General features: G+C 28.8%; 1 protein-coding gene across 1 annotated transcript; it reads left to right on the plus strand.

Annotated features, from left to right (window-relative positions):
* Positions 1–3,846: 3,846 nt before the first annotated feature.
* LOC108458302 (heat stress transcription factor A-4b-like) lies at positions 3,847–5,851 on the plus strand. The gene is made up of 2 exons (XM_017757650.2): positions 3,847–4,527; positions 4,697–5,851. The coding sequence occupies exons 1-2, from the start codon at positions 4,312–4,314 to the stop codon at positions 5,663–5,665; spliced, it is 1,185 nt and encodes a 394-aa protein (XP_017613139.1). The 5' UTR covers positions 3,847–4,311; the 3' UTR covers positions 5,666–5,851.
* Positions 5,852–11,193: the final 5,342 nt, after the last annotated feature.

The raw sequence follows: 11,193 nt of genomic DNA on the forward strand, positions 1-11,193 counted from the left end.
TATTAACAGAAACAAAATATTTGAACATGCGTTACCTATGTGGCCAATAACCTTTCATATCACATTGGTAACATAGGTTATATTTACCTTTTAAAGAGTTATCTTGAGAACTCTTATTGTTCTCTTATTTATTATTATGTTTCCACTTTTAGTGGTCCATGATTATTTCTTTTAATTTTTTTTATATTTGCATTCGCTTCAAGGAATGCAACAAATCTGATAGGACAGACTTCTAAACGCCTACATTTATTCTTTATTTTATACTCACCATCGCAAAACATGCATGGATTTCAAATCAAAACCTATCTATTCTTGTTGTCATGATTAATCTTCAATTATAATAAGCATGATATAATAAATAAATCATAGTAAAATATGTCCGAGATTCTTTAACACCATTATTATCACCATAGCTATTATCATAAGCACTATTACAATTAACAAAACAACTTTGTTTTCGTAATAACATTTATAATCGAATAGTAAAAATATCATTTAATAAACAAAATCAAAATTTCGTATACGATACTTGAAAGTTATCGATACACATTGTACCAAATTTCAATACCACATATATGTTATAAAATCTTATGATGCTCTAATCAAATATTTATAAATTCAATTTAAAAGATATAATACAATAATTTCAAGCATATTTAATAATTAGTAATTTAATTATCAAAATTTTAATCATCCAAATAGCATACATATTATAATTTAATAAAAGAATCTTAGTTTAAAATAAACCTTAAAATAATAATATTTTGCATAAAATAATTTTACCAAAAATCAATCAACAAAGGAGAAAAACATGTCACGTAAGGATTATATATATATATTTTTCACATAATGATTAACCATAATGCGCATGCCTCAATTGAAGACTGAAATAACAGTAGCTCTAGAAGGCAATAGACAATAGCTTGAGTAGCAAATTTGAGTGACCAGTTATTGCATTGGTTGTTGCTTGAAAGGGGTAAGGCTTGGTGAAAGGGAAAAATTTCTGTGACTTATGGAGAAAAATAATTAAAAGAGAATCGTGCTGATAACTTGTTATAAAATAAAAGACAAAGAATAAAGAACAAATAGAATGGGAGAGCAAAAGAGAGAGCGTACTTTATTGATCAATGAGGATATTTATAAAACTTCTCTAAAGTCTCTATTTATAGGCATAAGAAGTATAAATAAAGTGGAGATTTAATTCTAATGACTATTAGAACTTAAAATACATCAAAACTTATCTTGATCTTGATTGATAACAACTTAATAAGATATTCGTAACAAAACATAATATTTTAGAACTAAAAGTTTTAAGGGTAAAGTACAGAAATGATTACTAATGTATTGCCTTGAAATTAGAAATTTTGGTCACTAAATTATACAAAATCAGATGTTTTTCTCACTAAACGTTAACAACCATTTGAAACTTAATGGAAGTATTGACATGGGTTTTTTATTGGTCTAATAATAAATTTAGCCCTATAATGTTTACACATTCTATCAATTTTATCTTAAATATAAAAAAATTAACAAATTTAGCCTTCAGTATTTACAAAATTTTTCATTTTAGTTCGAATTCTAAAAATTCAATAAAAGTAGCTCTCAATATTTACAAAATGACAAATTTTATTTTTCAAAAATCTTGTATTTTTTTTAAAACACCCAACACCCAAACCTATATAAACTACAAAGAAACAAAAAAAGAATAATTATCATCACCACTAACTAATCTCTTAACTTTAAAATGAGACTTTAACTTTGAGTTAACCCCAAAACAAGGCAAGACCTTGAAAGTAAATATAGCATATGCCAATTGTTCTCCCCACCCTTTGCTAAACACACAATTTTGAACTACCTTACACACAACTAGAAATGATACTAAAAAATCATTAATATCTTATTTTCAAGCACCAAAAAAGATACTTTTTTGGGACCCTTTTTCAAGCACAAAAAACTAAAAAAAAAAGAATCACAAAAAATCCACGAGTAGAGTACGAGAATGAAATTTGATGTGAACCTAAATAACAAAACAAAGTACACAATTTCTCAAAAACACAACTATATTTTCAAAATTTTTTGTGAAGATTTATTTAATGAGAAATAACAATTTAAACCTAATGCAGAAAAAAATACGAAAAAAGAATTTTTAGTGTACATTAAAATTGTGAAAAGATAGATTGATAAGATTGATTGTTTTTTATTTTACTTGTTTTTCATTAATTCTTGTATTGTTATAGTTAAGTGTTTTTAGATAGTTGTGGTTGTGATGTAATCGATTCCATGGTATTTTTAAACTGGTAATAATCTCTTACATTTATTACATTAGATTTGGTGGTTTTTTAATTTAAAAATTGAAAAAAATCATTTTGTAAAGATTGAGTACTAAATTTATTAATTTTTTTTAGAATTTGAACTAAAATGACATTTTGTAAACATTGAGTGTTAAATTTGTTAAATTTATTATATTTAAGATCGAATTGATAGAAAGTGTAAATATTAGAGGTAAAATTTGATATTAGACTAATAAAAACCAATGTCAACACTTCCATCAAATTTCAGAAGGTTGTTGATGTTCGATGACGAAAATATTTGATTTCATATAGTTGCCAAAATAAAAGTTTAGTGATCAAAATAGAACATCAAGAATATATTAATTACCATTTTTTACTTAACCAAATATTAAAATTAATAATCGATACTATTGGAGTAAAGGTAAAATAGATACATAAAATATATATTTATATTTCATTTAGAAAAATAATCTTGTATAATTATTTTTGTTGTATTAATCATACTAAGCAATAATGCAATAATTTATTGTTTATTAAAATGTATGCTAATACTTATCTTAATTTATTATTTTGAATAACAAATTAAATGTTGATACATATGTAGTTGAATTTTTTAGAGAAAAAATAAAATTTAGGAAATTAAATTACACTGACTAATTCGAATAAGCCCTTAAACTTATCACTAGTAAGGTCCTCAATTAAGTTGGGGGCATCCGCTATCACATTGATACCTTCTGAATCACTATGTACCATCTTGGCAACCCAATCTGCAACCTGAGTAGCTTCCCTAAAAATATGTGATACCACCCAATGCTCGTTATTCTTTAGCAATTGATGAATGTATCTGACTAGTGTTGACATCGAAAAATCTGGATTCTTTGTTTGCAAACTATGAACCACCTCTAGATTATCAGTATGAATCAAAAGCGTCTCATAGGAGTATCAACTCGTCCAGAATATCCCATAATTCAACGTCAAAAACCGAGCAAGTTCCTAGCGAACCATTTTTTTAATTATTAGAATGTAAATATTAAATTTTATAATTTCAAATATTTTACTTTATAAAAAATAGTAATTTTGAAAATTGTTTAAAAAACATTTTTTTTATGAAAACTACATTTTTATCATTTTAAATGTCTTATTTATTTTTTTTTAAATTTGCAAACAAATAGATGTGAATGGAATCATGACCAGTCAAATCATTTTGTTAGGCAGTAAAATTACTACATTACATTTTCTTAATTAGCTTTAATCAATAATTAAAGATGGGAATATGGAATTTTTTTCCACGTCAATGGAAAAATAAAAGAGTAACACTAATCGTTAATCCTATAATTAGAAAGGCGACGTGGAGGATTATGAGACGTTAGATTTAATTTTGGTTTAAGAGTGGTCAAAGTCAGAGTTCCAAAGGGATGATTAAACCATGGCTGCAGTCAAAGAAACCCACTCTGCTCGTTGGCCCTCTCTCCCTTGTGAATTTTCAAAACGACCAACGACTCCCATTATAAAGCTTACAAGCTTTGAATCTTTGAATTTTTGGATGTTTGAACACTATAAAGGCATGGACCTCGCCCCCTCCAAATGGTTGTTGTTACTAAGTCATAAGACTTGCATAATTAATAAACCCACTGTTTCCTATCTCTCTCATCATCTTCTTCCTCTTGCTTTTTCCCCAAGTTTTTATTTTGGATTGGATTAGAAACTTCCACCCACGTGTTTGGTTTTTTTATTTAACTTCATATTTTTTTCCTCAATACCCTTTCTAGATTATTTTCCTGGAAAATTTCCCTTTTTTCTTTTCATAATCCAACCCTGTTTGACAATTTTACATGGGATAAAGGAATATCTACTTTCCTCTGGATTGTTCTTCAAAGGTTTTTAGGGTTTAAAGGTTTACGTGCTTTCAGTGGAAGTGATCCTGGTTTCGATTTAGCTTCTGAAAATCTCAATTGTTTTGACTTTTTTTTTATTTAAAAAGAAGAAGAAAAAAGCAGGCATATGCTTGAGTTTGAATGAAATGGAAGGATCGCAGGGAAGTTGTAATGGGCCGCCGCCTTTTCTTACAAAGACATACGAGATGGTGGATGATCCAGTGACTGACTCGTTGGTGTCTTGGAGTGAAACTGGTTACAGTTTCGTTGTATGGAACCCCCCAGATTTCTCAAGAGATTTGCTCCCTAGATATTTCAAGCACAATAACTTCTCAAGCTTTGTCCGTCAGCTCAACACCTATGTAATGTTTCCTTCACTTGCTTTTAATCTCTACTACCTTCATATACATATAAAACATGCTTAGTTTAAGTTTATGCCATTGAACAAACAGGGCAGGACCCTGTTTTGTAGTGTTTTCCTAAGTGAATGGTTCCATTGTTTGATTCACGTTGGCACTTGTTATTTATTAGGGGTTCAGAAAGATAGATCCTGATCAATGGGAGTTTGCAAACGAGGAGTTCATAAGAGGGCAGAAACATCTTTTAAAGAACATTTATCGACGCAAGCCAATCCATAGCCATTCCTTGAACCGGCAAGGAAGCTCTAGTGTGCCATTGACTGAGAAAGAGAAGAAGGAATTCGAGCAAGTGATCAAGATGTTGAGTGACGACAAGAACCGGCTTCAGTTACAGTTGCAGGGTCATCAAAAAGAGAACGAGGAATATCGGTGTCAAGTAAGGCTGTTATCGGAGCGTTTTCGGAACTTGGAAGATCGACAACGACGAGTGATGGTCTCATTGGCTAGGATTATAGACAAACCCCATGTTCTGTCCCAATTTCATGGCAAAAAGAGAAAGTTATTGAACAGTAACGACTTCAATGATGAATGCAACATTCAAGATCTTCACAGATTGGCTTCTCTGAATGCAAACATGGGATTGGATTTGAAACAGATTGAAGAATTGGAATCATCTATAAGATGCTGGGAAACATTGTTTCTCGAAATCGGAGAAACTATAGGTGAAGAAGTGCGCGATTTCGGGACATCCTTACGGCCTTCTCCGGTTGTTGTTACCGAAATACAGACATCTTCAGGGGACTATGACATGGATGGTGAACTTTACTCACCTTCATCACACCATTGCTCCCCTTATTCAACCGATATTAACTCATCACCTGAGCTGGTTGCCCCTGCTTATCATCCTATCCATACACCATCATTTCACCATGTCGTAAATCTCAACCCAAAGCCTCCTGGAATTGGCCTAAACTCCCAACATGCTGGTCCACTGGAGACCGATCAGGCCTCAAAGAACCAGGCAGAAGCAGTGGCGACCGGTTATACCGTGCCAGGTAGTGTAAACGATGGCTTCTGGGAAAGGTTTCTAACCGAAGTTCCGGATACGTCATCGTACGCACAAGAGATCCAGTCAGTTTAGATTACCTGACATAGCAGCTTTCTCCAGATTAAAGAATTTAGTGTAGGTTAAGTGATAGAAGTGAGCTATGCTATTAACCATGTATTACTTCTGCCACATACTATGATGTAAGGATATTAGGTTAGAGGACTCTGTATTTTTTGGTTTACGTTTATCTATCTTCTCTCTTAGTTATTTTTGCAACAATTTTCACTTTGAATTGAAGGTTATTTTTTTTTATTCAAGTGATATCGGTTGGGTTAAGTTGGGTTAAGTGATAATCCATTTAATTTGGTTAGGTTTTCGATTTTTTATATTAATTTTTGTTTTAATTTTTTAGACTTATTTTTATATGTTTTATAGTTTTTGAATATTATTTGATAATATTTTAAGCTCTTTTCATAAATATTTCTAAAATACAATAAATTTTAAGAATTTTTAAATTATTTTTATTATTTTAAATATAAACTATTTATTTTATATCATAAAAATAAAATTAATTATATATTAGATAAAAAAGAATTCAGTTTAATTTTGAGAAATTATGATTTTTGAACTTGTATTTCATAAACCGTCTAAATATCTCGATTTAGGTCAATTTTTATTTTGATCGGTTTTTCTCTCACTAGTTTTTTATATACCATAAAGCCCAATAATAAAAAGGGCCCAAAAGGCCACCATAAAATATTAGGTTAAATAACTATTTTGGCCTAAATTTGGTAACTTTTTTTTTTTGTCAAAATTATGTCCTAAACTTAATAATTATTCCCATATTATGGCATAGGGTAGGTAACTATTCCGATATTGGGACTTAAACTTTTTTTGTCCAAGTTAGTCCTTGAACTTGACAGTTATTCCCACATTAAGGCCTAAACCTTAGAGTTTTCAAAGACTAACTTGGTAAAAAAAATGTTCAAGCCTTAATGTGACAACAATTGTTAAACTCGGCGCCTAACTTAGACAAAAAAAATTCAGGCCTAACATCAAAGAGACAAAGGTCTGGCGCTGCAAAGGATGGATGCCAGGCAAAGAACTAACACAATCAAACACTCTAAAGGCAAACAAATGAAAGAAAAAGGAGTCAATCTCAAGGCACCTTGGACCCCAAGATTAAAAGGATTATCACGTTAGAGTAAGGACAATGTAAGCATAAAAAAAGCCTATGAAGGTATTTTTTTTTTTGTTACATTCACTATTCATCATCTTCTATCTTTTTCCATTCTTTTTGACTCTAAAGATTGACTATAGAATCAGAGAGTGACTGCAATGTCAACTCCAATATCCCTTTGTTCATCCCTTTCCTTTTGCAAATCTCACCACCCCACAAATCCATTTCTTAACCTAATCTTATACCGATCATATTCTCGATGCTTCTTTCACATAGATAAATTGATTTATAGAATAGATAACATATTCATATAGCTATATCCTCTTGGATATTTGTAAGTTTTTTTATTATAAAAAGACAGAACACCTATAAGTAAAGAGGAGTGCTACAAATGGTGCTTTGGTTGTTTTGGCAAGGTTGGGGCTCTCAAATTTTAGCTACTCAAGTTCAAGTATTATGATGTGTGACATATGTGTGTTCTCTCTTAATTTATTTTGGTCTATATTCAAATACATTCTAGTTTTCAGACTATTTTATTTTGAATAGAATTGATTCTAGTTTTAGTTTATATTTATTATTTGTGATTTGTACTAAACTTATACTCATAAACTTCTTAAATATCCGTGAATCCTTATTAGCTAGATTATTTTAAAACTACACTTTCATTTATTCAATTCATAAATAGAGAATATTTGGTATGATGGAAAAAATTAACACTTTTATGGAATTTAAATGGTTGGAATTGATTTCAACATTTGGTAAAACTTCTTTTATTTTTTTGAAATGTAACATTTCGATATCTTCTTTTTTTTCTCCTTTTTAGCAGGCCATACTTAGTATCACTAGGTAAATGTCTATATTTTCTTTTGTCATAAAATATATTTTTCTATCAATATCAAATTTTAGTATGAAGATAATTTCAAGCCATAAATATAATATATGTATATGCTTACAATTATGCCTACAATGTAATAAAAAACTGCAAATTATACATCTTCACGATATTGAGTTAATATGTCATCTTTGAAATGTATTGACATAAAGGATTCAATCAAAATGTGAGAAAATCATAACTTTTGGATTAATTCAAATATTTGTTAATAAAAAATTGTTGAAAAATATTAAAATACACTAATTAATTAATAATTTAATATGAATCCAAAGTTTAATTACGTGATAATAATTGTAATACTAAGGAAAAGAATATTAATAAAATAAGTATAATTAAAATTATTTTATATAAAATAATATTAATAACTTGTTACCATATTTACTTGAATAAAAATATGAAAGTAAAAAAAAAAAAACTATATGTGCTATTAAATTACTTTTAAAATGGATTACAGTGGGGGACAACTTCATGCTGATCCACTAAAATTCATAAAATGGAAATCGCTTGAGGATAGTTGGATAAAAGTGAAGACGGATGGTGTTGTGTGTTAAAATTCTAGGAATATTGTTATGGGTGGAGTTGTTCGTGATAATGTTGGATTTTGGATTGCGAGGTTCATAAGGAATATTGGGTGTTGCTCTGTGACCATCAAGGAGCTATGAGGTATGCTGGATGGGCTCCAAATTGCAAGGAGTCTTGACATGAATAATGTGATCCTTGAGACAGATAATAAAGAAGCTAGTCAATAAATTCCAGCAATTAGAGAGAAGGAGAGGATTGCTCAGTAGTGATACGCACCATTAAGGACCTAATTCAACAAGATTAGACAACACGATTAACACATGTATTCAAAGAGGAAAATAGGGTAGCGGATGGTTTGACAAAGATGGCGTTCTCAACACCGTTGGGTAAAAATATATTCAAGTAACCACCAGATGAAATCCTTCAAGTACTACATGAAGATTTTGAAGATCTTCCTATTGTAGTGTAATATTCTATAGATTTACATTGGTTTAATCTCTCTTTTGTACAAAATGTCATTATCATATAATAATTAATAATACATTGTAGTTCAAAAAAATTCAAAACTCGTACTTTTATACATAGATATAAATCAACAAAAATTATTTTATTTATTTTATATATTTTAACTATTAACAATTTTTTATATTGTAATAGATATTGAACCATACAAACAAAGATGCCTATAACCCATGCCAAAAATTCAGACTTAAGATCTTCAAGTTGAAGGTTCATTTCTATTTGTGGAAATGTAATCTCTGAAAATTATCCATAACATGGGAGTAAATTTGACAAAATGCTAAAAATTAGTATGTATGGATAAGCAATATGAATTACAAAGTTAGTATGCACCATTAACTTTCCAAATGAAAAACTTTTCTGCCATGGTTGGACCATATTGAAACAAATATAATCAACTCCAAGGCTGCAAATTTAACAACTCTATCTTGACAATAACTAAAACAAAATATGGGGAAATATAGTTATGTGCAAAATCTAAATCACATATTGGAATCATTCTTTCTGTATAGATATCGTTTTACTAGTGACCAAATGTGAATTTCATGTTTACCACCAAATATGTAAGTATTGATTCTCAAATCTTCATTCCTCAACTAAACATTTACTTGAAGAAAACCAAACATGAATACAGTGAAAGTATACAAAGGAGATATACTAATTAAAAATTAGGCAATGAGAAAATTAAAGTTATCTACTATAGGTAGTTGGAGAATTTCAAAAAATGGGAGTCGATCAATTGCTATCATGCCACACTTGGTATAGTGTCCAAACAAAGGAAAAAATCAAAATAACTTATGGACCCTTCCTACCATATCATTTATGGATCTTTTCAATTATTTAAAATAATTTTTATCATTAATATATAATTTTGATTATTTTTATCTTAAACCTTGAATCTTAAAGTTGGAGTTCAGGGTCAAAAGTTTATTAAAATTATGTATCAATGATATGAAAAAAATTACTAAAATATCATTAAATATTTGGAAAGGAACCTCATAAAATAACTTTTTCATAATAGCTATTCAATTGTTGCATTTGTTTCGCTGAAAATAATTACTGAAAATTGGATTGATTATTTTTTTAAATTTATATTTTTAATCTTTCGATGATTTTACTGATTGTTTGATAAATTTTCCTGAAATAAGTTTTTAAAAGTTGTTGATAGTAAAATAAATTCAAAATAAATATATTAACTATAAAATATTAGAGTATCATTTCCTTGACAAACAATATTTATTTTATATTAAGATAATATTTTATAATAATTAATATCATATATAAATAATGCCTAATTATTATTTAAATTAAATTACATATATGAGAGTAGATAGTGATACACTAGAATTGAAAGGGATAAATGAAGTTAAATAGATACACATATCTATATAATTAAAATATTCAAATTTTATACTATAAAATATTTATTATTATTCTTTTGTTAATTTAATCACTCTCATTTAATCAATTTAGCATTCTCGTTGCTCAATCATTACAATGTGTTTGTTAACCAAATAGAATATTGGCGTGGCCTCATATAATAATAAATTTAACACTCAATGTTTACCCTTTTTAATAATTTATTCTTAATTTTTTAAAAATTCAACAAATTTAATTCTCAATATATATTTACAAATTTAGTCCATTTGACCATGATACTAAAAATTCAAATAATATGTAAAAGCAATTGGTTTACTTCCTAGTCAAACTAATGTCCCAACTGATGTCCAGACACGAGTTTGAACAAGACAGTGAACAAAGGAAATAAGCAAAGAGAGTAAATGGAGATATAAGCACATAAGCTTTGTCAATATAGTTCAAAAACAATTCTATTCTGTAGAGCCTCATTCAATGAATGGTTTATTCAACAATTGATTTAAAAATCTAGTGGCTAAAACTCAATCTACCTTTACACAAGAAGCCAACTTGTAATAACCACTCACCCTCGTAGATCTCCTAGTTTGCTTATTGGAGATCTACAATGGGTTGCGGCCTTCACCCTTATAAATCTTCTATTTTATCACTTGTATTTTATTTTTAATAAGAGTTTATACACACAACTTCTAACACCTCAGTTAGAGCACTCCAATAAAAATTACGAAATGAATGTTAAATGCAAGTGAAAATTAACAATAAAGATACTAGCAAATGGAACACAAACGCTCTTTCCAAAAGATGCATCCGAATAAGTTACCTATTTATGGATAAAATAAAACAACTTTGAAAATTGAGAAATTAAATTTATCATTTTAATAGCATAATTATCCAGGATAAAAACCTCCTATATTTATCTCAAAATACACCATTCTAAGCCAAGTAAAATCAGCAGTTTTATGAGTAAATGAATTAAAGGATAAGGTTAAATGTTATGTGATAAGAGACGTGGAAGAGATAAAAGGTGATTTGGCTGCAGTTGGAGGATTATTGAATGCAACATGTAATTTTTTTTTTAAATTAGGATTAAATTAATAAAATAGATAAATACTGAAGGTTAAATTAATTATTATA

This window comes from Gossypium arboreum, chromosome 4 (genome assembly GCF_025698485.1).
Source record: "Gossypium arboreum isolate Shixiya-1 chromosome 4, ASM2569848v2, whole genome shotgun sequence".
Classification (NCBI taxonomy): Eukaryota; Viridiplantae; Streptophyta; class Magnoliopsida; order Malvales; family Malvaceae; genus Gossypium; species Gossypium arboreum.

Bases quoted from the DNA above. Each gene is read 5' to 3' on its own strand.
- LOC108458302 (XM_017757650.2), top strand. From the start codon at position 4,312: ATGGAAGGATCGCAGGGAAGTTGTAATGGGCCGCCGCCTTTTCTTACA. The intron at 4,528-4,696 runs GTAATGTTTCCT...GTTATTTATTAG, and splicing joins TCCGTCAGCTCAACACCTAT to GGGTTCAGAAAGATAGATCC.